General features: G+C 40.3%; 3 protein-coding genes across 5 annotated transcripts in view; 2 read left to right on the forward strand and 1 right to left on the reverse strand.

Moving 5' to 3' along the window:
* Nucleotides 1-853: 853 nt before the first annotated feature.
* Nucleotides 854-11,889, forward strand: LOC122357383. Of its 2 annotated transcripts, XR_006252467.1 has the most exons (3): nucleotides 854-1,521; nucleotides 6,567-10,478; nucleotides 11,670-11,889. XR_006252467.1 is itself a non-coding variant. In XM_043256744.1 (2 exons), the coding sequence occupies exon 2, from the start codon at nucleotides 6,587-6,589 to the stop codon at nucleotides 9,665-9,667; it is 3,081 nt and encodes a 1,026-aa protein (XP_043112679.1). In that variant the 5' UTR covers nucleotides 854-1,521; nucleotides 6,567-6,586; the 3' UTR covers nucleotides 9,668-11,889. The 2 variants fall into 2 exon arrangements, 1 of the variants encoding a protein (XP_043112679.1); XM_043256744.1 differs by having other exon boundaries at nucleotides 6,567-11,889.
* A 1,488-nt stretch (nucleotides 11,890-13,377) lies between these two features.
* msnb (moesin b) lies at nucleotides 13,378-22,025 on the reverse strand. Of its 2 annotated transcripts, XM_043256752.1 has the most exons (12): nucleotides 21,930-22,025; nucleotides 21,738-21,833; nucleotides 18,118-18,392; nucleotides 17,927-18,010; nucleotides 17,707-17,853; nucleotides 17,505-17,601; nucleotides 17,243-17,406; nucleotides 15,544-15,674; nucleotides 15,080-15,240; nucleotides 14,737-14,829; nucleotides 14,418-14,648; nucleotides 13,378-13,839 (listed from the first exon to the last, which is right to left on the reverse strand). In XM_043256752.1, the coding sequence occupies exons 1-12, from the start codon at nucleotides 22,023-22,025 to the stop codon at nucleotides 13,675-13,677; spliced, it is 1,740 nt and encodes a 579-aa protein (XP_043112687.1). In that variant the 3' UTR covers nucleotides 13,378-13,674. The 2 variants fall into 2 exon arrangements, with proteins under 2 accessions (XP_043112687.1, XP_043112688.1); XM_043256753.1 differs by lacking the exons at nucleotides 18,118-18,392; nucleotides 21,738-21,833 and having other exon boundaries at nucleotides 21,930-21,988.
* A 2,872-nt stretch (nucleotides 22,026-24,897) lies between these two features.
* asb12b (ankyrin repeat and SOCS box-containing 12b) overlaps nucleotides 24,898-27,367 on the forward strand; it is a 4,972-nt gene continuing 2,502 nt past the window's right edge. Inside the window, exons 1-2 of the mRNA XM_043256759.1 lie at nucleotides 24,898-25,091; nucleotides 26,316-27,119. Coding sequence (XP_043112694.1) covers nucleotides 26,327-27,119 — 793 coding nt within the window. The 5' untranslated portion in view covers nucleotides 24,898-25,091; nucleotides 26,316-26,326. The remainder of the gene's footprint in view (nucleotides 25,092-26,315; nucleotides 27,120-27,367) is intronic.

Raw genomic sequence — 27,367 nt, forward strand, 5'->3', positions numbered from 1 at the left:
TTAAAGCTAAGGACTCAAAAAGCAAAGAGATGCCATTTTGTAAGTTCTTCATCTTTCGGTCTCTGCGCTTGTTTTGGTTTCATCGAGCGGAATCCAGCGGATAGTGACGTGTCATCCGCGTCACCGCCGGCGTCGTCCTCCGTGACGTCACACGCGTTTGGGCGGGAGCTCAGAGAGAGACCCGGCGCCAGAGAGACACTTCTGATACACTGAGCCCGAGTCCGTTCAGATACACGCGTAGTGACGTCGGATTTATTTATGGAAGAGAGAGAGAGAGAGACAGAGAGACATAGAGAGAGAGAGAGAGAGAGAGAGAGACAGAGAGAGAGAGAGAGAGAGAGAGAGAGAGAGAGAGAGAGAGAGAGAGAGAGAGAGAGAGAGAGAGAGAGAGAGAGAGACAGAGAGAGAGAGAGAGAGAGAGAGAGAGAGAGAGAGAGAGAGAGAGAGAGAGAGAGAGAGAGAGAGAGAGAGAGAGAGAGAGAGAGAGAGAGAGAGAGAGAGAGAGAGAGAGAGAGAGAGAGAGAGAGAGAGAGAGAGAGAGAGAGAGAGAGAGAGAGAGAGAATACTGTCAAAGAATACTAAAATATAGATATAAACTGTCTCCTGATGGGGGACGCTCAGAAGCTTTTCAAAGCAGTTTATTCTTTTCTAAAAGAAAGAAAAAGTAGTCTTTCTTCCACTACAGTTCCACGCACGAGGGTGTTTGTTCGGGTCGTAACCTCCGTGTCTCGACATGTAAGTGAAGTGGAGTCCCAGGCGTTCACTGCAGACACCATCCTCGACGCGTTCTGGAGGGAGGGGTGATTGATGCTCGCTTCTGCGTCTCTACATCATGAGAGCAGGAGAGGGATGAGTCACTGAGCGGCTGATATAACACAGCACTGCGGAGCATCTCTGAGCTCAGGCGGGATTCATATCAAACTATCTACGAGCTGGCGATCGTCTGCATTTTAGCCCAAGTCAAATAAAGTGGGAAAGTCATTTTTTTTATTGCAGTAGAATCGGTGGCTTTGTGGGTCAAAGATATCGCCTTTCTCCTCCAAATTCCCTAATCATTTTGTAAGAACCGCAGTCTTATGAGTGCGATCTTCTCTGGATGCGCACACGTCAGTCAGGCTGGAGAAATGATTATTCACGTCTCACTTAGAAACGAGTTATTATTCTGAAATGCTTTTTTGCACAGGCCTTCAATGACGCTCAGCTGCTTTCGTTTAATGCGCCTTTTCGCCGTCTCGAACGCGGTAATAACACGCGCGTGCGCGCGCACTTGACACCTGTTAGCTCGCGTCGCGCGCGCTTCTGACGCGTGCCATTGTTGTGACTCGCGCTACGTGGACTACCTCAAAACTCTGACGCCAGGTCGCCATGGAAACTGCTTTAAGCTGCGGCTCCGAGAGAGCAGAAGGTGTGGGATATTTAAGAGTTTGAGAGCCGCGATCCGCCTGAAGAGCGAGCGGCTCCCGCAGCACTGCCCAGCGTCGGATTACTCCTGGACATCGCCACCATTCTGCTCATCCAGCGGTGAGTGCCACGAGTCACTTCAACTCGAGCCCTAATCGATAAAGAATCGTTTTTGTCTTGCGTCTCGCCGCGGTGCAAACTTTGAAGACGCCTGGAAGGATGCTGCGCTAGTAACGCGACTCTCGCGCGCGGAGACAGCGGCGAAGCAATAAGTGGAGACTTTTAGGGCAGGCGACTGATGACGACACCGCGTTTACTACGAAATCGAATCGTTACGCGCTCGCTGTGTGCTTTATAACGTTGATATCACGCGTCCTGTGATTTGGGATGTCGTGTCTGTTGTGCTTCTGACCGATCAGAACTTTAATACACTTGGTCTGAGAAAGGATGCTATTCAGCAAAAGGCACTTTACGCGTTTAAATGCATCGGCAGGCATTGCGCGTTAGGCAGTGTGTGTGTGTGTGTGCGTGCGTGTGTTTTCTGGAAGCTGCCTGCGTGTATCTGTGAATGGATGAGCACAAGTACTCGGATGACTCACAGCGGTTTATTTGCGGGAGAGCGCGCGCGTGAGGGGCGGGGCTCTGCAGCGTCACACTCTCCTCATTCACGCGTGTGTCTGTGCACAGATGGCACCGAAAATACTAATCAAGCTCCTTTTTTAATCACGGGGACGGTTCTTTGAGGAGTTTGACTCTATGTCTCTCTGGGATTGAGCTGTCGTGACGTGTCGTCCCGTGACGTCAGCGGGCGTCACGACGCCCCCTCACCCGCTCCGCCCCGCCCACTCGGTCTGGTGGACAGGCTACAGAAGCGGATTTCATTTATAGGGGCAGGTTGGTTCATCGAGCTTGTTCCCACACTTCAGGTTAGGGGGAATGTTCAGTGCCACCACGAATAAACAGCGATGAAGAAACTATAACCTCTAAACATTCAAATTTAGACGAGACACAACAATACACTGTATGGGTCAAAATGGTGCAGTTTTCTTTTATGCCCAATATCAGGATGTGGCATCAAGATAAATTTCTACCACATATATATCAAAATACTGGCTGTAGACAACTTTAAGAGAGATTTCCTCAGTGTATATGTTACCATGCCAAGAATACTTGTAGTCAGAGGAAAACGGCTTTTTTCTTGATTCTTTTAAGTGAGTGGTGCTGTCGGTCAGTTGAATGGCTTGTATAACTCAGTCAGAATCTGACATGTTCCTTGTAGTCTTACATTATTCAGCTTCACAACCTAAAACACAGCATGCAGTTCTTATTGCATGCATATATTAAACGTTTCAGTAAAAGTTTAATAATACTAGTTATGAAGTATGCACCTCAAGCTCATGTGGATGTATCAACCTCACCACTTCATTCAGTTCTTCTTAAATAGTCTTTGTTTATTTCAAACTAGTTCTTTGTTTGACTAACTGTCTAATGGTTAAAGCGGTTGACTCTGAATCTCACAGAGGCTCGTCATTGTTGAGTTCTTTAATGTCAAAGTTAGACTTGTTTTATCAGTTTAGAACTAAAATTTGGTTCAGTTGGTTTTTGTGAAACATCATGTTTAAAATGAAAATGTGTTGATTTTTAGATTATGATGACATGGACTGAATCGATGACAAACATCTATGATCATTCATAATGAATAATACAATCATTCATTTCTATAGTAAAAAATATTCTAATATAGTAAAAAAGTATATATTTTTTAAATACATTAATCAGACGAATCACCTACATGATGTTTTAAATGATTTCAAATCACTTTAAAAGCTTCAGTTGAGAGCATCTTCCTAAGTTTCAGTTTATTTTGTAAATCGTTCCCGTCAGAGAGACTTCTTCACTGAAGAATGAAGCTGCATGCAGAGGAACTCAAAGCAACTTTATGAAGCTCATACACTAGACAGAAGAGCGCATTGTATAACGTCTTTTAAGACACAATTGACATTGACGTGAACACTCTTCTAAACACGTGGTACTCTCATGTATTTTTCATGTACATGCTCAGCAGCCAAACAGCTCTAGAACAGTCCCCCGACCCGTACCGTTTCCAGGAACAATGATGTCACTTTCCGAAACCAATCAACACCAGCACTTGTGGTCATCTTCTAAACGTCTGTTCACTCGCTTTCAGTGATTCAAAGTGCAGAGTATGTGTATGTGTAAGTTCCTGAACATGAGAAATAATAATATATTACTGTTTCAGGGCAGACCTGCCATAGTCTTGCACACACTTTCATGGTCTTGTGTATGCCGCTCTCTAGTGGCTAAGACTGAAAGTGTGGGTATTGGGACAAGAGCGAAGGGAAGGGAACTTTTTCTTTGAGTTTACTCTAATAAAACAACCCTAATGAAGTCGGTAGCAGCATGTTTGTTTACAGCCCTACTAAAATCTATAACTATTTTGCATAGTGTGACTACAGCAGATGATTAAACTTGAATGTGCGTAATCGGTAAATGTTAAGCAATTAATTACATTTTATTTTTTAAATACAAGTTTATAAATGTTAAATAATTATACTTATCTTACTACATAATACTGAGTTAACAGCAGTTTAACATAGATCATTAACAAAAGTGAGTTTGTGTATTTTATGACTAGTCCCACAATGTTTTGGAATAATACAGATTTCAGATTTCTACAGAATCTTGCAAAATGAGTCCAAAAACAGATATGGATTAAAACATTATTTCATATTTGTGGATTATATGACATGAATATAAACTGACAAAAAAGGTGGTGAAAAAGTTGAAGATAGAGAAAAGAGAGAATGTGAGATTACACTGAAGAATGTAAAAGGCAGAGGAGAGAGAGAGACAGAGAGAGAGAGACAGAGAGAGAGAGAGAGAGAGAGAGAGAGAGAGAGAGAGAGAGAGAGAGAGAGAGAGAGAGAGAGAGAGAGAGAGAGAGAGAGAGAGAGACAGAGAGAGAGAGAGAGAGAGAGAGAGAGAGAGAGAGAGAGAGAGAGAGAGAGAGAGACAGAGAGAGAGAGAGAGAGAGAGAGAGAGAGAGAGACAGAGAGAGAGAGAGAGAGAGAGAGAGAGAGAGAGAGAGAGAGAGAGAGAGAGAGAGAGAGAGAGAGAGAGAGAGAGAGAGAGAGAGAGAGAGAGAGAGAGAGAGAGAGAGAGAGAGAGAGAGAGAGAGAGAGAGAGAGAGAGAGAGAGAGAGAGAGAGAGAGAGAGAGAGAGAGAGAGAGAGAGAGAGAGAGAGAGAGAGAGAGAGAGAGAGAGAGAGAGAGAGAGAGAGAGAGAGAGAGAGAGAGAGAGAGAGAGAGAGAGAGAGAGAGAGAGAGAGAGAGAGACAGAGAGAGAGAGAGACAGAGAGAGAGAATAACCCTAACCCCAACCCCAACCTAACCTAAACTAACCTAACCTAACCTAACCTAACCCTAACCACCACCTAAGCTAACCTAACCCAACCTAACCTAACCTAACCTAACCTAACCTAACCTAACTAACCTAACCCTAACCTAACCTAACCCTAACCCTAACCTAACCTAACCCTAACCTAACCTAACCTAACCTAACCCTAACCCTAACCCTAACCCCAACCCTAACCTAACCTAACCCTAACCCCAACCTAACCTAACCTAACCTAACCTAACCCTAACCCTAACCCTAACCCTAACCCCTAACCCCTAACCCTAACCCAACCTAACCTAACCTAACCTAACCTAACCTAACCCTAACCTAACCTAACCTAACCTAACCTAACCTAACCCAACCTAACCTAACCCTAACCCTAACCTAACCCTAACCCTAACCCTAACCCTAACCCTAACCCTAACCCCTACCTAACCTAACCCTAAATCCTAACCTAACCCTAAACCTAAACCCCCTAACCTAACCTAACCTAACCTAACCTAACCCTAACCCTAACCCTAACCCTATCCCTATCCCTAAACCCTAACCGCTTAACCCTAACCCTAACCTAACCCGACTCCGAATTCTGCAGATCCCCTCAGAGTACCGGCAAACCGGCAAAGATCATCCAAATCACAAGACAGACAAGCCGACAGGCAGAGGACAGTCTCAGTCCAAGGTTGTGAACAATAAGTAGAAGAGAAGACGCTCAGTAATGATCACCGTGACAAATAAAGACTTCGCAAGGACTAGACTGACTAGTCCAGCTTTAGAAAGGAGATAATGAGCATTGGGCATGGTGATGAGGAACAGGTGTGCACAATCAGTTCCAGGTGTGGCAGTATGGGAACTGAAGTCCGAATAAGCCGGTTAGTACTCCAGGGAGGCTTCACTCTGGTGGTCTGAAGGAGATAGCCCCAAAGCGTCCATTACAACAGTAGGCCTATTTAATAGATTTGATGACATTTAAGAAGGCACTTGTCTGTAGGATGTTGGAGGTGGAAGGGGTCAGTGCCTCAGACTGACCCAAAAAAGCGCTCCTTCTAGATCAAGATCGCTGAAACCGTGTCTTTATTCCTAGTTATTCTATAAAATTTCAATGGTTTGTTCATAGTGAAAAGAAGACCATTTGCATTTCATTGATGTATTAGTCTACTTACTTTATGAGCAAAAGTGATGGTGAATTTAAGTTGGTCCTGCTAAAAAAATAATATGCAAGTGTTGCATAAAATCTATAGATTTTATTTAAGGCAAGTTGTGATGATTTGAGAAGGCTAAATTATTCATTATGAAATCATTATGATTATGATATCTCTCTTATTAGAAATCCATTTGAATTTCTTAGAGACTGTGACCTAGATGAGAAATCGAGGAGGGAACCACTATTGAACATTTTGGAGTCTGCGCTTTCTGAAATCAACAGTCAGTTACTTTGTGTTTAGAATTACATTTTTTTAACGCTCCACCTGAAGCAGACGGCTGAAATATACTTTGGCCTTAACATTGTCTACACACCAACTGATGTAAGACTGCCAACGGATGGTCTTCATTGCCAGTATTCATTGCCATGCTTGCAATGCCATGCTCTCCTGAGTGTTTTCAAAAAAGTCACAATAGACACATTAGCAATTGGTCTTCCTTTTTCTTCCTTGATCAGACATTTTACTGTATTGCACTTTATTAAACATAAATAGAATGTTATACATGTTGTCTGTCTATAATCAGTTTTCTTTCTGTATTCCTCCCAGATCTTGTGAACATAATAGAGATGGAAGATGATCGCCGGTTTCACAAACTGACACAAGAACAGGTGGAGACTTTGGATCAAGTTCTTACAGAGGTCATTCCCATTCATGGTAGGGGTAATTTCCCAACCCTTGAAATCAAACCTAAAGACATAATCCATGTGGTCAGAGACAGACTGATTTTGAAGAAGATCAAGGTGAGAGATGTCCGTCTGAATGGCTCGACAGCCAGTCATGTGCTTGTCAAAGAGAATGGCACCAGCTACAAAGACTTGGATATCATCTTTGGTGTAGAGCTTCCCAAACCAGAGGACTTCCAGATCATCAAGGAGGTAGTTTTGGGATGTCTGCTGGACTTTCTACCTAAAGGTGTCAACAAAGATAAGATTACAGCTCTCACCATGAAAGAGGCATATGTGCAAAAAATGGTTAAGGTCTTCACTGAACATGACCGTTGGAGCCTTATCTCCCTTTCAAACAACAGCGGTAAGAACGTGGAGCTCAAGTTTGTCAACTCTCTACGACGCCAGTTTGAATTCAGTGTGGATTCTTTTCAGATTATCCTAGACAGTATGCTACAATCTTATTTGGAAGCAGAAAGGAGGAAGATTGTGGAAGGGCAAGAGGGCCAAGGCTCTACTTCAGCTCAAAGTCAAGGAATTCAGACAGCCCTAACGGATGAACCTCAGCTCAGCTCTTGTGACACAGGGCATGACCAGGAAAGTGACATCGACATGTCCTGCAAAACTGATGATATTCAAACTCTTTGTGACTCTCAGTGTTGTTGTGCAGCTAGTCAGAAAGAGCAGTCTAAATATTCAGAACAAGAACCAACACATGAAACAGACAAAGATGTTGAAACAGACATGGTTCAAACCACAACTACGCCTGTCTCTTTGGAGCAAGTATCAGAGCACTCTGTGATGGTGCATGTGGAGGAAAAGAATGAGCTTCACGAAAATGTGTCTTTGCAAACTGAGACACTGCTCGAAGAAAATACAAATGAAACTGGAATGGATTCAGAAAAGGGAGATGAACTAGTTGGGGTAAAAACTATATCTGTTAAAGAAACAAATCCCAATGTTAAAACATGCATTCATGAAACAGATTCTGACAAAACAGAATACATGTTAGACATAGAGCCAGTTAAATCCCAACCATGGCTCGAAATGGTACACACAGACTTTTCTTGTCTTTCAAAAACAGGGACCTTTGGTGAGCGGTGCACGTTCCAACCTGCTCCTATTACATTTCTCACACAATCAGCACTAGACTCATATGCGGAGTATCCTTTACCACCCCCGGCCAAGAAAAACAGCCAAAATTCACAAATGGTTGTTCTCAAGCATTCCTCGCCCAAACCTCCTCGGAAAATGTCCAAAAAGATAACTCTTGTAACGAGTTCACCAGAAAAATCAGTGTCAAATAATTCAGATGTTAATACTTGTCAGGTTTTGCATCCACCTAAAGCTTACCCAAAAGAATCATTACCTATGCAGGTTAAAATGTCAGGTCTTACCACAAAAAGCTTTGAATTATCCAGTGCCTCAGAAAATGACTCTAAAGAGTCTAAAGAACTAGCCAGTTGTACTGGAGCTTTCACTGTTGGAGCTCCAGAGAATGGTATGCATTCAGAAAAGACATTGTACACGAGTCTATCGCCAGAGGAAAGCCTTCAAAGTCAAGTGCAAACTTCAGAACCAGAAACTGGTGAAGCAACTCACGTCACTATTCTAATTCCTAAGTCCAATCCCAGTTATCTCCCCAAAGATCAAAACAGGATAAACCAGCCTTTTAATGAGAGTGTTCAGACAGCACAGTGTCAGGCAGTGGTACCTCTTATTAATGTGAATTCTGAGCCTTTACTTCAGGCAAATGACAGTTATGACCTCAATTCAGCCTCTCCCAAAAAGAAAGATAGTGAACCTTGTGCTCATGTTGAAGATGCCACATCACCAAATTATCTCATTGAACCCTCAGAATCAGTCACTATGGCAACAAATTGTGCCTCTCAAATTTTAAAACCACTGTCGGCAGACCTTACTATTGACTCACAAGCAGTAGGGACTAATTCTTCAGGTGTTACATCACCTCAAGTTCACAACTACCCCATGTCCACTCTGCAGACTCAGGAACTTCTTGTGCCAAGTCCACAGACTAAAGAACCTCCAGAACTATTATCACTTGTCTCCTTACCACAAGTTCAATGCCTCACAGTTTCAGCACCACATTTTTCGAAGCCACTAGAACCTTCCATATCCTCAACAGCAAATCTTGAATCTCCAAGAATCTCAGAAGGTCTTTTAGAACCATCTGTTATGTCTCTAGATGTCATAGACCCCTCTGACGTATTCTGCGAGGTCACAGAACCATCTAAAGTACTTTCACAGGATTTGAAATCCTCTGAAGCATCGACGTCACATACATTAGAAACGTCTATGTCATCGGTGAGTGAGGAGGTGGTTTCCAAGATATCAGAAGCATCATCTTTAGACATTAATGAGCCTAGGAGCCCTTCAAAAGAGCTGCCTTGCATTACAGTGTTGGCTGAGAGCATGTATGGTGACTTTGAGCAGGCTATGGACCACTTACGTTACCGGCTAATAGCGACACGCAACCCTGAAGAGATCAGGGGTGGAGGCCTGCTCAAGTACAGTAATCTGCTTGTCCGGGACTTCAAACCTGCCTGTGAAACAGAAATTAAGACTCTTGAGCGCTACATGTGTTCACGTTTTTTTATTGACTTCCCTGATGTGAATGAGCAGCAGCGCAAAATTGAGTCATACCTGCGCAACCACTTTATCGGAGAGGAGAAAAGTAAATACGATTACTTGATGACCCTTCGGAGAGTGGTCAATGAGAGCACTGTGTGCTTGATGGGGCATGAACGCCGTCAGACTCTCAATATGATTACCATTCTAGCACTTAAAGTCCTGGGTGAGCAGAACATCATTCCCAATGCCAATAATGTTACCTGCTACTACCAACCTGCACCGTACATGACAGACCACAGCTTCAGTAACTACTACATTTCAAATGGCCAGTCCCCGCTGATATACCACCCCTATCCACTACACATACACATGCAGTCTGGATTAGTTTAGGTCTAAGTACATGATCTATGTAGATGGGAAAATGCACAGGGAAATCTCTGAATCTCGCAGCCTAAAATATCCACCACACATGATCTACCCTTACGCATGTGTCCCAATATTTTAACTGAACAAAAACCAGTTAAGTACCTAAGTGTTGGAGAACAGTCTGTGTCAGTTATGATCTGGTGAGAACTGCACATACAAACCATATGTATATGAAAGTTAAAGCAAATGTGTCACATGCTTTTAATTGAAGAAGACAATGACAAGATAATTGGCTTTAAAACAGGAAGACGGAAAAAGACTGCAATATATAGTGACTACTAAAACATTATGAGGGAAAAACTTGACTAGGCATGTTCTTTTCTTAGTCGCTGGAAGGTCCTGTTGTAACAAGCAAACAAAACGCTAGAAAAGGTAAATGCTTTTGATAGAAACACTATTTTCAATGATTTAATGCTTTATTGGCATGACAAAAAAGTGCAAGAGAAATAATCAGCATGCAGCCAACGCTTTATTACATAGTAAGGTACTTTTGTTGTCTGAAACAATTAAACTGATTGTTCCCGTCTTGTTATGCTCTAAGAAAGTTTGGTAAGGTCAGTGTTCCATTCCTTTTTTTCTGATTTCTGTTTGAATTACGTATTTAATATGTTGTGATACTTCTTAGTACATCTACTGGGTATGTGTATCATTTATTTATAGTGTATGCTTATTAGTAGATTATGAATGAGGATGCCAGGGATGTCCAGTCGTTTTCCTGGAGGACCACTGTCCCGCAGCGTTTAGTGATCCTGAAGATCTTGACTGAGTGGTTCAGGTGTGTTTAATTACGACTTGTGCTGAAAAAATGGCCTTCCAGGAACAGGACTGGAAAGCCTTGATGCATTCGGTAGAGAAAAAAAACAAAACAAATGAGAGGTTTCAGGAAAAACTATCTAGTGATCTGCAATGTCTGTTTGAACAAATCTACACTACGGAATGCATTCATTTAATGTGAACAGATCTCAAATTTAACAGAGTGAGGTACAAAGATCACTACCAAACTTGAACAGATCCAAAAAACAAAACCAACCAAGCAACTACAAAAGATGAAGGAATAAGGACGTTTGCTGGTGTCTTTTGTGTATCTATGGTGCACAATGTTGATTTCACACAGAGAGTAACAAGCAGTCTTCTTTAGTTTTCTCTTCTTATACTGTAAATGTAGCCTCAAACAATCCATGTGAGGACATTAAATGATGTTATTTAATATTTATTTGTATTTAACAGAACCATTAGTGGTGCTGAAGACTTAAATACATTTCCACCCTTTTTTTACATCTTTGTGACAAAAATGCATATATTTTTCCAAGAATTTATGTGTAGAACTGTATTATAGCCTACATTAAAGATTGCACCAGCCACACATACAGTACTATACACAGATAAACATGAATAGAAACTATAAAGTCAGGACCAAAATCATAAACGTGTGTGTTGTTGGACATCGATATGGCATGAAGATTACTGAATTGTTATTTTCAGTTGATTGATTATTATAACGAAATTTATTAAAGTGATTTGCCTAAATCATACATTTTTCACAAGCAAGAGAAAATATACACGACTTGTATGACATGGTGGCTTCACTGAAATTGTATAAAGAAATTTTATTTTTAGGTTATGTTGATCACATAGTGAAAGTATTAGCAAATGTTTGAGCTTGACCTTAATAAAATGCAAAGATTTCCTAGATCTCACAGAGATCTCATCACTGGTATAGTTATTCAAACTTGTGGAGTTACTTTTTCCTGTGCAGACCTACAGTTTTTGTAAAGTATTGGCTTGATTGTATGATGATTTAACATTCTGTTATACCTTTATGTAATCGTCTACCTATGAAATACAGCCAAAACCTGTAGTAACACTGTGCTTAGAAATAGGTTTAGACTGAAATTGTTTACCAAGATGATGTACACCCATCATGAAATACTTAAAACAGTTTATATGACCAAAATTATTTTTGCAGGAAAACATCAGTGCCTAAATGAGCAGGAGAACGCTGTAAAGAAGGTGACAGAAAGGACAACGCTCCTGCAAATGCAGCAGTCACTTTTTCTTTTTCTTTTCAGGTGTACATGATCTCCTCTTCTCATGCTATTTGTGTTGATGTCAGATGTACTTCTGTGCTGTGGCTAGTTTTGTTCATTTAATAAAAAGGTTAGAAAAAGAATAGACCCTCTTCATTTCATATGAGTACTGGTGTGTGTGTGTGTTTGAGAGCTGAGAGAGAGTAAACAAGGGTCCAGTTCACTTGCTTCGGTCCAGACCAAATACACAATGTTGATTCTTGTTTGGTGCAACTCGCTTGAAACTCACCAGAAACTAAACAAAACCACGCGTGTGCTTTGGGTCGTCCAGTGCTTCATCCGTTCAGCCGTACCAGAGTTCATTTGGAAGCGGACCAAGAGTGTGATTGCTGTACTGTGATACGCGCAAAAAAATGGCGAATCAATATGTAAAATAGCAAATTTCTGCATTGAAATGTACATTTTCCCATACATTTAGTGCAAAATTAAAATTCAGTTGTATCATTTATATTTGCCATTTTCTACACTATTCTTAATATTCAAATTAAAAACATTTTAAAGCTTCATAAGTTGGCAAGTTAATTTATTATACATGTTTAACACGTCCGAGCAAAAACATATAAATGCTATTTTTATCAAATGCATTTAGACTTAGGGGTAGGACACATTGCATTTTCATCATAATAGCTGGGAGCTTTGTGACTGTCTTGACTGCCCAACAACTAGCACTGTCAAAGGACAGATGTCTTCCATCAGTGGTTCAACCCTAATATTATGAAGATACACAAATACTTCTGGTGTGGAAAGAAAACAAAAATAACATTTCAGCACTGAAACATCACCGTACTGGCCTTTTGGATGCAATGAAAAGAAATGCTGTTTGAACAATCATTAAATACACATAAAAGACCTATCTTTCCATTGCATCTAAGACAGAACAGAGTACATCATGTGCACATATCTTTGATTGATTGCTTTGAAAGGTCGTAATATTTATAAAATCTTAAAATAATATAAAATTTTAATATTTGCGGCTGTGAAACAGATGAAAAATTGACACACTTGTGCTGCAGTTCTGTGGATGTGCTGCCCTTCTGGTCTTCGACCCCGTCACGTGACTGAAAACGATGAATAGAAAATGGTGCATCATACATAAATATAATGTTGGAGGCTATTGCATCTGATATGTGAAAATCAAGCTCAAATGGAGTTACCAAGATTTTTGACCAGTGAATGACGGAGCTGGAACGGCAGCAAGGGCGTCGTATAAAAAGGCTTTCAACTTTTACTCACATCAGATTACTGCTGTTTCTCCTTCAAGCTCTGTCTCACAACCTTTAAGATGATAATTGGGATTTTTCCCTTTTCATAACAGAATGTATTCAATTGTGAGCTACACAGTGATTTGAGAACGTGATGAAGTTTTAAAAACAGTGACAGAGCGCAGAGGACTGCCCTCATGAACCAGAAGCATGAAGCCCGCTGAGCTGAACAGATGAATTGTTACAGGACTGATTTCAGTTCGATCAGTCGAGGGAAATGAATTCTATCCAAACAAACTCGGTCCTCAGTGAACATCATCAGGGACAGAAGGATATCAAACACTGAGGAAACTTCCTCACCAAAACACCAGGATCTGTGCTTGAAACTTGTCTCTTTATTAACTCCTAGGAGCACATTAAAGATTACACATCAGTGGCATGAGTACATGATGCTTTTGTTTGTTTCTTTATAATAAACTATCACGTCAACTCAACCCAGTATCATTTCTTAAATTCAAACAATCAAGAGATTCACAACATTTATCCTTGTTTAACCTCATGGTAGGCTTTTTAATTCACCTCGAAAGACTAAGATCACTTCAGCACACCTGTCTCTGGTTCAGAGTGCTCTGTATGGATTATTAATGTAACTAACAGACAGACGTTGTGTCCAACTGAGAATTCACATGGACTCAAATTCATCAATGCGCTGTTTGGTGTTTCCTTGCCGGATTTGCCGCAGAGTCTTGTATTTGTCTCTCCCTAACCTCACGTTCTCGGCGTGGATCAGGTCATTTGCAGTGGTCATGCTTTCGTCACGAGTATCTGCCAGCTCAGAGCTCAGAGCCTGCAAAGACAAGAACAATTCACACGTATCCTTTCAGTGGGACCCTGTCATTATTTGCTCTTGTTTTATCTTTTTCTTGACTTTAAATTTGCCGAGGTCGTTTGTAAATTCTATGGTTTCTGGTCTCATCTGCGTCCAGCTATTTTGTATTTTTGTTTTGTTGTGTGATATTGAAAATGTATGCGTCTTAATATGTTATTTTAATGTTTTATCTTAATTATGAGGACACTGGTTTGTAGAAAACACTTTAACCATTTACGTTGTTATTCTCATTAAGTAACTATAGTCTCACCCATAAACTTCCTTGAAGAAAAAAGTTGATACTGAAGGAGAAAATTCAATTAATATTAGTTGAGGTTATGCTGCAAATATTCAGTAGATTCATTATTATAATTTTTTTTTATAATCTGCACTTGCAAAGCAATAAACAGTTAACTCAACCGATTAAATCAACAGGAACTGGGTTCGATAAGGAGGACATGTGCAAAATGTGCAGTGTTAAGAGGCCCTTTGAAAAGGTCTAGGCCATGGCAGCGACTGCTTTTTTAATAAACATGATGGCCGTGTCTATTATTCACCTGTAGGCGCTTCTGCAGACGTTCATTCTTCTCTGTTTCTGTAATGCGCTGCTCTTCACTGCGGTCTCGATACGATCCAGTGGATGTGAGCTCAGCGCTGGCCTCGGCACTGCTCTCATCATTTTCATCATGGTCATTCTCCGTCTGGGACATCGCCTGGATGTGGACCCCAATTAGCTTACTCTTCAACTCCTCTTTTGTCTTCTCCAGGTCTACCTCAACCATAATGGCCTGCCAAGATATTTATACTGAGACTGCTAATGTCTTTCTCTAAGGCTAACTGTATGAAACAGATGCAACAGTACATTTACACTCTCACCCTTCTCTGCCATTTCCTGGCTTCATCATCTTTCTTCTTTTTGGCATCTTCCAAAAGAGTGATCTTGGATGTCAGCTCGGCCAACTCTGATGCCTTTGGATATAATGTTATAATATCATGTTAAATCCATGTAAATAAAACAGAGGGCGTTACAAAATAAGGTGTTTTTAGAACTTGAGTGAATGTATCTAGCTCACTTCACGATAAAACAATTCACTTATGAATGGGCAGAATATGGGCACAGTAAGACTGAAAGTTGGAGTGGACTTCAAAGGGTTGAGTAATGAACTATGTAAGATCATAATATATCTCTAAAAGGGTTTGAACTCTTATGCCTCAATACCAGATTTTCCTGGTTCTTCATCTGGCTCTCAGATTGCTGCAGTAATGCCGACTTCATTTCTTCTGCAATCCTGCGGTCTTTATCCAGTCGTTCAGCTTCTTCCTGTGCAAATTTCCTCTCACGCTCGAGCTCCAACGCCCGCTTGGTCTGCTCTTCAAGTTCTGGACAACACAACTATAATGTTACACAAATAAACTTTTCCTGAAAAATTAAATATGAAAAAATATTTAAGGTGTCTCTGTTTTTTGAGCACCCAGACTTTCCTAGCAACAATAACTCAACCGACAGCGTGTGGCAGGACTACGTGACTAATCGCAGACAGGTGGTGTATTTTAGAAACCTATTCAACAACAGCCCTGGCTTTTCCAATTCTATTTGGTAACGTTAGTTGAAAGGAAATGTCACAAACCCATAAACTATTAATGTGACATTTGTACTAATAGGTAGACATTTGTAGTTCCAACCCTCTTGAGCTTTTTTGGTCTGCTCTTCAATTTGTCGAAGTCTTTGCATGAGTTCCATCGTCTCTCTTGCGATCTTCTCAGTTTCTTTTTCTGCATTTTCTCTTCTTTTCTTCTCATTTTCCAGAAGTGCTCTAAAATGAAAATGCATGAAACACATTGTCACCACTAGAAGAACATTATGCAAAATATAATTGCCATTTCAAAATCGAATTAGCTTTTTTTTAAATGTTTTTTTATGTCCAATACAAATATTACTTTCAAGAAGATTTTGAATCTAATGTCTACATTACATGTATCCCTGATTTCTTGAATCGGAAATGTGACACTTCATCAGTTACTGACATTATAGAAACAAGAGAAACATACAAGTAGGTATAACTGCAGACTGGAGATCTCCAAAATGGGGCATGGACTCTTCAGTGGGGTCTCTTCACGCAAACAGTTTCACCATTGGCAGTTCAGCCAATTGTTACTGACATACATTTCAAAATAAAGCTTTATATATTAAATGTTGTTTCTACTGAATTTAAAAAATGGTATCATCATCACCCGTGAGATAATGATAATAGCACATTCAATATTCTTTATTCAATATGAGAGCAGAGCCAAGGGCTTGTGGTCAGTGGTGTTTCTGAACAGGAGTTCAAACTTTGAGGTTAATGATAAAAACAGGAATCAAACATTAGCTCTCACGCGAGCCATCTCAGCACAGTGCAGGGGAAAGATTTTACTCTAATGCTTTATTTTATGTAATAGGGGTGTCCCAGAGCTTGAAATTCACAGGGTAGGAATGGCCTGTTGGTACTCTGGTGATTAGGAACGTTAAGTGGTGGAAGAGCATAGAGTAGCCATGACAGTTTCAAGTGGAAAGTGGAAAAATACCATATAGCAGCACTATATTTTTTACATGTGGGCATTTGTGTGTGGAATTGGGAAAAAACATCACTGTGGCAGGTGGGAGCAGAAGAATGTGATTATAACTAAACCATAGTATAGTTGTTTGGCCATTTTTGCAAAAGCTTCTTGTGTTACCTCCAACTGGCAGGTCACAATCTGTGGCAAACAGATCAATGTCTAGCAAAAAACATAATGGCATGGAGGCCGAGATAGCCAGTTAAGACCTGGAAAAGTATATTCAAAAAAGACTTAAAGTGAACCAGAGATATTTCGGGAAATGACCGAAGTTTATGCAGGCCGATTAAAACCAGTGGACTATGCTTGATGAAACTGTATGTGATGTGTATATATATATCTCTTGCAGCATCATAAAATTTAAAAAGGCAATTAGACAGCATCCTAAAAGACAAAAAAATAAATAAATAAAACACTCTGATGAACAGAACTGATGAACATTTTAGTACGTCTATAACTGCTTACAAAAACTGCTGGCAAAAAATGGCCTCAGTTAAAAAATAGACATATTAGTCGACCTACTGTACTTGTAACTGCAGAAATATTAGAGAAAATCCATACAGGAGCCATACTTACTAACTGACATTAGTAGCATTCCCATGATGCTCTTTTTAGCTGCCTAGCTAGGCAGCTCACTGAGTTTTAAAACAGAGCTACCATGTTAATCATTTACTTTCATTAAAGATAAAAGTCTGCATAAAAGGCAGAATACTGGATAAAGTGATTAGGTATCATAAAAAAATGCATTGGAGATGCTATGTCTGTGCTGTGTTTATTAATTTGTCACCTCTCCTGTTGTCTCTTGTTCTTCTCTTCTCTGGCCTGCGCTTTCATCTGCTGCACCTCGATGGTATCTGGCTTGCGGCGTCGCATGTAAAGATCATGGTTTCCCATGCACAGAGCCAGGATACGCTTGTTAATGCGCAGGCGAGGTGCATAGAACACAAAGTCCTGTGGATGAGCGAAGGACATGTAGTGCAGCAGGTGAAAGACAGCAAATGAATTAATTAAATAAATGAATTAAGCTTATATTTATGACTTTTAATTACCGGTGACTTTTTGTCTATGGGCTTAATGACAAATTTCTTGTCATTGAAAGAAATATTCCGTATCTCACTCCAAGGAAATCCAATCTTAGGCGTCAACCTGTTAAAAAACAAGATTATTAACAGCACAATCCATTGGCAAAATTTTACAACAAATTAAATTAGTTGCATTATATTTACAAATAAAATATAGACAAAGATGTACTTGTCTGAACGTTCATATATGTTGAGTCCCAAAGCATCAACACCCAACCACAGCTCTGATCCTTTTTTGTTTTTGATACTAAAATAGTTCACTCCATACATCTCCAGATCCTGGGAAATCTTCAAGTATTCTATCATTGCATCCTCTCTGTGGAGATAAAGATTCATTGACCATGTATTCAAACAGCTAGTTTTTGGTTCAGAAGTTGTTAGGTTTCTACCTGAGCATGCCTTTGTGTTGCTCATGCCACATCTGGATTCGTTCTTCCCACTGCTCTTTAGTCAGTTTGTGTTGTTCTAGAACTCTAGAAGAAGGTATTTATATGAAATAAAGCAACTTTCAAAACATATTATAATGATACCATAATGCACTTTTAGTGTTAAGAGAGTAGAATTGACAACAGGGAAGCACCTTTGTGGCAGCAGTTTGTCTCTGCACAAATATCCAGGCACATGGTATTCATTGTTGTGGTCTCCGTATTTCATCTGCACAGCATATGAGGCCAGGAGAACAGCTGTCTCAGGTGGACAGTAGATATCATCATTCAAGATCCCCTCTTTCACCTGGAGGAAGAAAAGACGCTGTGTAGCTTCCTGAATCAGCTCTTCAGCCACATCCTCGGGGTAAAACTTTGCTCGGAATTTAATCAGCAGCGGGTTTTCTTTTCTGACATCTTGAGCAGTGACCTAACATACAAATACAAATGCATTTGTTAGATATGTTTTAAGTAGGTTCTTTTAATGCAAATGCTGCAAAGAAAAACGGCATTCACAGAAATACAAAATCTGCAAACTTTACAAAGGTTTGTTTCTTATTCTTGCCTTCCCTTTTACAAATAGCTGATTTTGCGAGTCACGTTTGATCTCGCAAGTCGCAGTGAAATTGTTCCCACAGGCATCAAGTGTGTAGTCTGGTCAAGTCTAAGATTATGAGCATAAAAATTGGCTGAAACTGTTTTCATGTCTGTTTTTAAAATCAGTTAAGATTTGAAAATCATCTAGTGTGAAGCCAGCCTAAGGAAGATTAAGGAAAAAACACCAAGATATAATCAGCATACTCACACCCCAAAGTAAGTAAAAAAAAAATAACCCAGGTATTTTGAATTGCATGGTGGGAAAGTACCTTCTCCTACAAAACAAAACATTAAAATGTGAGATCTGATTGCTTTTCATCTCTTTTAGAACTTGAATTTCTTTACTTTCAAGATGTATACTATTAGATATAAAACTGTAACTATGTAGCCATCAGTTGCCGTATTACTATAGATCCTCTGAGGAACAATTTGACTCATTCTCTACTAGTATCACAGATTCGCCAGGCTCCACCACTACCCAGCCACCATCAGCACCACAACCAACACCTTCAGTGATCCCTTCCGGCAACACCAGCACTTCTTCACTTACCATCCCATGGCTTGGTGAGTGCCCTACTCCAGCCTGGTGGAGGTATTACATAACCCAGTACTTTCTTGGAAGAGTGGAGAAGTCCTAAAGTGGAGCAAGGTCTGCCCATCCATACCATCTCTATTGAAATCCCCTGGACAAGCAGTCTTTTGATATTCCCTCCTGGTACACCCCCTTTAGTGATGTTTTCTGCTCCACCACACAAGTCATAGACCTCATTGCGGGTAAGCCAGTGCCCCATTGAAAAATTTATTTTCCGACTCTTCCAGAGCAAAAGGCCATGGAGTATGTAGAAGAGGCCTTAGACAAAGACACATCTGCCCTTCTGCGTCCCCTGCCGCTTCCTCTTCATGGCTAAAAGTGACGGAGGCATGTGGACCTACATCAACTACAGAGTTTTAAACCAGATCACCATCAAGTTCTGCTATCCGCTTCCCTCGTCCCCACTGCTCTGGAACACCTCAGTGGAGCCAAGGTATTCACAAAGCTGGACCTATAACCTCAGCAGCACGTATAACCTCATCAGTAGTGACAGCTACTGGACACTATGAGTACTTAGTGATGCCCTATGGCCTGGTTGATGCCCCCTCCGTATTCCAAGGATTAAGCACGAGGTGCTCCAGGTGTTTCTCCACTGATTCATCATAGTGTTCATCAATGATATCCTCATCTTCTCCCGGAACCACATTGCGGAGGTCCCAGCCAAACTTTAGTACAGTTTGTACCTGAAATGTTCATTCCACCAGAACTCTGTTCAGTTTTCCTCAAGGACAAGCCTGAGTATCTGTCCTGGACCCCTGCAGCCACAGAAGCCTTTGCTACACTGAAACGGGCCTTCACACATCAGGTAGTGGCTCCACACTCCTCATCCACCCCAATCCAGAAATCCATTTGTGGTAATAGAGAGCGATAGGGTCTGGGACACTGCTCATCACCATCTTCAGCAGGCAGTCCACAGACAGAAGAGCATAGTGGATAGGAGATCAGAAACACCCAGCAATCAATCAGGTCAGATGGTCTGGTTGTCCACCTGGGACATGTGTCTGCCCAGCAGAAAGCTTAGTCCCAGTATTTGACTTGACAATACACAACAGATATGTGCTTGCTTTTTTGAGGCTCATCCTGTTCTAGTAGAGCCCAGTTGTTGGCTTTCTCTTCTGCAGTTTACCTCTTGTTGATGAACAGAGAAAGAAAAATATTTTTTTTCCACAAAGAAGGGGTTTTCCAACTCCAGGGTGAGGCTAAATAAATCCAAATGTATCAAAGCCATCTTTTAAGGAAAGAACCAGAAATGGGTATCTCGTAGGCAAATAAAATTTGTTAAATAGGACTGAATTTGTATTGAACACGATTACAATCAGGGACTCATTAGGCAAGGGTAGGCAACTGCTTTGAGCTCCACAGAGCTGATAGTTTAATCTAAACACTTCTGATTGGTCATTGCATTCCTACGCTTAACAGAATTGTGTTTGATTGGTTAAAATGTGGAACGCTGTAAAAAATGGCTATGACCTATGACCGTTAGGTTGCTATGAGTGAGAGACAGAGAGGAGGAGTGCAAAAATTAACCTCCCCTTTTTCTATACTGTCATGTCAATACAATACATTACTACACTGAAATAAAGTTGACAGCAAATTCCAGTTCATGCAAACTTTAAAGTAATTTTTTCCAGTGCTGGCAGGCCAACATATGCCTTTGTGCACAAATTTAAAAGCATTTGCTACGGCACACTCACAGCATTCGAACATGGTCACTTCCTCAGTTAGCATCCCTAAAGCATGTTTATGTACTGTGAGCGTTCAGTCGAGGAACCCGCTACATATTCTAAGGTTCTGGCAGGAGTTTAGTGGATCTGCTTTGGGAGAAACAGCACACAGCTCATTGTGGTTTGCCTTCATGCAGCTGGTTGCTTTGTCACCTGTATGCCTTTTTATGACATTTTCAAAATTGTTCAGGGCAGACATAGGATGCCTCTGGTAGCTCCACGGTGGCTGTCCAGAATTCGGTGATACAAATAGCTTGCATGTTAAAAACTAACTGAATATAAAACCAGAAAACAGATGCCTGTATATTAAAATGAATGTTACATATTTCAAGAGGGTTATCAGTTATGTTTAGGGTTAAGGATACATTTGTTAATATATAAATTAAATTTAAAAAACATTAATAATGCATTGACAGAGTAATTATGCATTTTGCAAAAACTGAATATTAAATGCTATAAAATATAAATATAATAAATGAAATAGAATAATAGTGTTTAAAAAAGAAAAAAGGTGTTCTTATTGCAGAATTATGCTACTCAGTAAAACACAGGGCAGAAAATGTTTTTTTGTTGTTGTTTTTTTATGAAAAAAAGGGTAAGGGTATTTAAATTTTGGACATCTGGCATCCACAAGCATTAAAGCTTGTGGAGTTCTATCATCTTTATTGAAGAAAATGTATTTTATTAGATTCACCCACTTAAATGCTAAAAGTGGGCATTTCACAATGAACACACTCATGCAGAAATATCATTAACTGGTTAAAAGACTAAAATAATATTTGTTTAATTATAAAGCTAACATTTCAGTTTATTTCTTTCTTTAAAAACAGAAAAAAGGCAGCATGCAAATATGAAGATTAACCCGCTTATTGAGTTTCAGCCATGTAGAGAAGCCCTTGCTGTCCTGATACTGCAGTCCAAAGTACCAGATCTCTCGGAGTCCAATCGTTTTCACGACCTTCAAGAGGACAAACGCAGTGATCTCACTGATTGTTCAATGCTTATTGTGTTGCATTTAAATGACTTTTGTCTGAATTCCATGCAAAATACATACTTGGTCAAAAAGTTGTTTACCAGTTGTACTGGGCTGAATGGCAAACTCCAGCTCAGCATCCATAGTAGTGACCCGTACGTTTATCTGAAAATACATGATGTGCAAAAACACATGACTTAGTTCAAACTATTGTGAAAGCACCTGTAGGTAGGGTCAGCTGCATCAAAGACAACTTCAGATGAAATGGAGGCCTTTGTAATGAAAGATTAATGGCTTACACATTCAGAAACCTGAAATAAGCTTAGAAATAAAACAAACAGTAAAATCAGAAGAGGCACTTAGATAGAGCCACATCTCAAAACCCAGACCACATTTAGACCACATCTCAAAACCCAAGCTTAAATGCAGAGTTGGGAGAAGCCCAAAAACTGAATATATTAGGCTTTTAAATTATAACTTTATTTGGCTTAAAATAAATTGACAAATATTCACAATATCATCCAAATTAGCTAAAAGGTTTGCACTAGGCATAAATCCTAAACTGTAAAAATATGTGTAAAGCGCCACATTCTATTCAACTTAACTCAATCGACAAAACGCTTCTGAAAGGGATTTAAATAAAAGTATTTGAAAAAGTTTGTATTAGAGAGAGGGAGAGAGAGTATATATAAATATATCTTCACTTGACAAATATGATTATTCTCAAAAGCACAAAGCTCAAAAAGCTCAAAAGTTTTTGAAAATAGAACAATAGAGAAATCTGCAATAATAAATATATAAATATATATATATAAATATATAATCAGTACTTACAGACATTTGACTGTATTTTTATAGTTCTTCACTATTGTCTTCTTGTAATGGTCCGCTCTCGTCAGAGTCATATGAAAGGACTTGCGTTATTCTCCAGGATTACCCTACTTAATGTGCTCCATTGTGCCTCTAATCCAATGGCAGCCCTGGAATCTCTCTCTAGATTAAAGCCTTGTGTGGGAATTTGACCTCAGAAATCAAAAGGAAATTAATAGAAATAACATTTACAGTATGCAATTATTTATGAGAATTTTTTTTTGTTGTTGAGGTTCAGTGCAAACATATAATAGCAGTCAGCTGTCTGTAACAGTCTTACTGTACTACAAATACATTTACAAATATGTACTCAATACAAATAATACTTTTATACCTATGTATATATATATATATATATATATATATATATATATATATATATATATATATATATATATATATATATACTGTAATAATTGTTCTTTTAGTATACTAAACTTGTATACTTAAAATCAGCTATATTAGAACTGTTAATGTTTTTTTCTTAACACCATTCCAGCATCTGTGGCTACATTCATGGCAAAAACCAACTGATCCAAGTCTGTCTACATTGAGATAATAAATGATATTCGCTTTAATTTTGATTTCTGGCAAAAATATGAGTACTGGTACAACTAGATCTCAATGCTGCATTAGACACTGTAGATCAAAACAAACTTCTAGAGAGACTGGAAAACTGGGCCAAATAGTTCAGCTCATACTAAGAAGGGAAGAGGTTATTATGTGAGTATATTAGAACATAAGTGGACGTCCCTGACATACGGAGTCCCACAAGGCTCAATTCTTGCACCGCTCCTGTGTAAACTGGATATACCTCCACTAATCACAGCTATGCTAATGATACCCAGATTTACCTAACCTTATCTTCAAATGACCACAGTCCCGTTAACTCTGCCAATGCATTGAAGAAATTACCAGCTGGACGTGTCAGAATTGTCTTCAGTTAAACAAGAAGAAAACTACAGTCATCGCTTTTGGAAACAAAGAAGAAGTTCTGAAGGTGCATGCATACCTTGACTCTAACAACTAAAAATCAAGTCAAGAATCTCGGTGTGATTCTGGAGACAGTAGTCACGTCAATCAGCAGAATACCGGCTCAAAAATATTGCAAGAAGGAAATGTTTTGTTCCCAATCAAGACTTGGAGAAGCTTCTTCGTGTCTTTATCTCCCGCAGGGTGGATTGCTGTAATGTTCTCCTCACTTCTTCTTAAGAAGACCATCAGACAGCTGCAGCTCATCCAGAACACTGCTGATAGGATTCTGACTAGAACCAGAAGATCTGAGCCAATCACTCCAGTCCTCAGGTCCTTACACGGCCTTACAGTTACATGTAGGCTTGATTTTAAAGTTTTAAAGCCTTACACAAGTTGGAAGTTCTAAAGATAACTGTGAAAAAAATCTAACAAACCAAAAAAAACAAGGGACTCATGAACAACGATCACAAAACCAAACCAAACCAAAATATTGTAGGTCGTCCAGGTATAACCACACACAGTACTAAGAACCAAAGCTTCTCAAACTTTTGAAGGGGGTTATTTTAATCATTTCAGCTATCTATCTATCTATCTATCTATCTATCTATCTATCTATCTATCTATCTATCTATCTATCTATCTATCTATCTATCTATCTATCTATCTATCTATCTATCTATTATTCTGTTCTATCTATCTATCTATCTATCTATCTATCTATCTATCTATCTATCTATCTATCTATCTATCTATCTATCTATCTATCTATCTATCTATCTATCTATCTATCTATCTATCTATCTATCTATCTATCTATGGTTGCATGTAAAGGTTTGGTTTGAAATGTTTCTGTTGTTAATAGGATGACACCATGGACTGAAACAATGACGAAAAAAGGCAACAATTAATTTTGTTCTGAACATTTCTGTTCAGCGTGAGATTTCAGAAGTAAAGAAAGCAAAAACAACAGGAGAACATTTGTCTCTGAGGGGTTTCGGTGCTTCAGCAGCTGACGTCATCTAACGCTCCTGACAGCTCAACAGCTGCGGCTACAGAAAGACTGCAGAGGAACCGTGTGTAAGAATGACGAAGGTACCAGAGGAGACTAGAACACGCTCTTATAGCTTCTTCACAGTGTTGTTTGGCAGACGTTCTCAGTAGATACCACACGTGTGTAGATGGCAGCGCAGCGAGGCTCTGATCTTACGCTCGTGCTGTCTGTCTGTGCCTGTCACAGGTCTATCACCTTTCTAATTATAACTCCATTCCTCTGGCCCTCCAAGAATGGAAGTTGGGCTGGTCCATTTGTGGCCTAAACTTAGCGCAGTGTGTCTCGCTGACCCTCAGCGCCGCAGAGCCTTCATGCGTCTCTCTCGGTGGACACTTCACACTCTACAGGTAAGATACAATCACAGACTTTTAAAGGGCCTCCGCTCTTCTCTTGGTGTGATTTAACCCGAAACATAGCATGGGCATGAGTATTTACAGAGACTAGATCTCTATTGAGGGCTGGCATTTGGTAGATCGTGCTATATATAGTGGAGAGCGGAGATACTACAGAAGAAGCTGTCACTGGACAATATCTCAGTAAACCTTCAGTTCTGAGTCTAATGTTCAATTGCTTTGAGACGTTTAACTCCTAGTCCTAAATGAGGATCATGTTTGTCATTCCAGTGCACCGAATGAAAATCCATCAGAATTGTATCATAAAAATTATATAAATGAAGGTAGATATGGATGAAAAATAAAACAAAGGTCGATCTGTCATGAAACATCGATTTGAACATAATTGTGTTTTCATGAGTATTTTTCATTAATCAATCAATCATTTTTATTTATATAGCTCTTTTAACAACACAGGTTGCATCAAAGCACTGTATTAATGTCATTAATGTCAGATCAGAGTCAGCTGTCACATATTCAAAGCCTCCAGATACTTATTAATTACAAAATCTGCTGGCAAACTGTAGTTTATTTGTGTTGTCATGCACATTTCAGCTGTTTTTAGCTTGGTACTTTAAAATTGGGAGATATAAAAAAGTGAAAATATGTTCCGACTAAGCACATTCCCCCATACATGAAAACATTTACAGCAGCATAGTACGGGAGTAGCTATGTTCATTAGACAGAAGCATTTACAGTAACCTTCATAATCAGTGCATATATTCCACACACTTGTGTTAAATATGAATGTTTTGGTTTTGTGTTTCAAATTCACTTAATTCTCTTTCCACTGATGTCTGGTTTGTTAGGATAGGACAATATTTGTCTGAGATACAACTATTTGCAAATATTTGAAAAATATTAAGAAAATTGCCTTTAATGTGGTCTAAACGAAGCTCTCAGCAATGCATATTACTAATGAAAAAATACTTTTCGATATATGTACGGCAGGAAATTTACTAAATATCTTCATGGAACGTGCTTTTTACTTAATATGCCCATCATTTTGACCCATGCCATGTCTTGTCGTCTGTTTCTACAAAAGTATGCCTCTGTGCTCCAGGGACTCAGGTATCACTGAGGCTATTATCTGTGCTCCTGATATTAGAAGCGACTGGAAGAGATTTGCAAAAATGTTGTAGAGCTTGAACTGACAGATTCTTTCTCTCTTGAATGCAGGCCGGAGCAGCATGAGTCTGATGGACGTATCTAAGATCTTCTCTCTTCTTCAACCCAAAGAGGATGATGAGGAGGCGTCGGGCTGCAGTCAGGAGCTGAGCCGGGCCGTGCTGCGGGACGACGTGGATCTGCTGAGCGCTCTGCTGTCTCAGGACAGGTACGGGCGGTGTGTGAATGTGCTCAGCGGCTGGGGTGTTCCGGTCACTCCGCTGCGCTGCGCCGCCGCTCACGGTCACCTGCGCTGTCTGCAGCTGCTCCTGGCTCACGGGGCCCAGGTCGACAGCCTGGACGTCAAAGCCCAGACCCCGCTGTTCACGGCCGTCTCCGGAAAACACCTGGACTGTGTGAGCGCTTTACTGGACGCCGGCGCTGACCCTAACGGCAGCCCGTACAACAACTGCTCCCCGCTGCTGACCGCGGCCCGAGAGGGACACGCAGACATCCTGAGAGAGCTGCTGCGGCACGGAGCCGACGTGGACGTCAAGCCCAAGGTCCCCGACTGGGCCTCCAACGCCACGGCCTGCCGGGGCCCGCTCTACATCTCTGCCTGTTACGGTCATCTGGAGTGCTTCAAACTGCTGCTGCAGCACGGAGCCAACCCGGACTACAACTGCACCGACGACAAGATGCTGAGCCGCATCAAAGAGCCCAGAACTGTGCTGGAGATGTGTCTGAAGTACGGCTGCGGGCCCCGCTACATACAGCTGCTGCTGGACTTCGGAGCCAACGTCTATCTGCCCGCTTTAATCCTGGATAAAACCAGCAGAGAGAACGAAGCGGTGACGCTGCTGCTCAAAGAGAGAGGTGAGTCTAACTCACTCAAGAAATCCATCTCATTTGCCTGGGTTCTTTTGTTTTTGCACTAATTGTGCACTTTACTCTACTTATGTTAACATGCCTGTGAGAATGAAGATTAGGTTTAGTGCACGGCCTTAACTTTTGAGGAGACAATATATATTTAGATCCAAAATATGGAATTTAAGTAATGCCCTGCATTTTAAGTAAGGTAAGAAAGAAAGAAAGAAACAAATGCTATGGTATGTTTTAGTGCC

This window comes from Puntigrus tetrazona, chromosome 14 (assembly GCF_018831695.1).
Source record: "Puntigrus tetrazona isolate hp1 chromosome 14, ASM1883169v1, whole genome shotgun sequence".
NCBI classification, from domain to species: Eukaryota; Metazoa; Chordata; class Actinopteri; order Cypriniformes; family Cyprinidae; genus Puntigrus; species Puntigrus tetrazona.

Coding starts and splice junctions, on each gene's coding strand:
- LOC122357383 (XM_043256744.1), top strand. CDS start 6,587: ATGGAAGATGATCGCCGGTTTCACAAACTGACACAAGAACAGGTGGAG.
- msnb (XM_043256752.1), bottom strand. CDS start 22,025: ATGTATTTTCAGATAAACGTACGGGTCACTACTATGGATGCTGAGCTG. Junction 18,011..18,117: donor GACAAACTGCTGCCACAAAG/GTGCTTCCCTGT, acceptor ACCTTCTTCTAG/AGTTCTAGAACAACACAAAC. Junction 13,840..14,417: donor GTCTGCAGAAGCGCCTACAG/GTGAATAATAGA, acceptor TTGTCTTTGCAG/GCTCTGAGCTCTGAGCTGGC.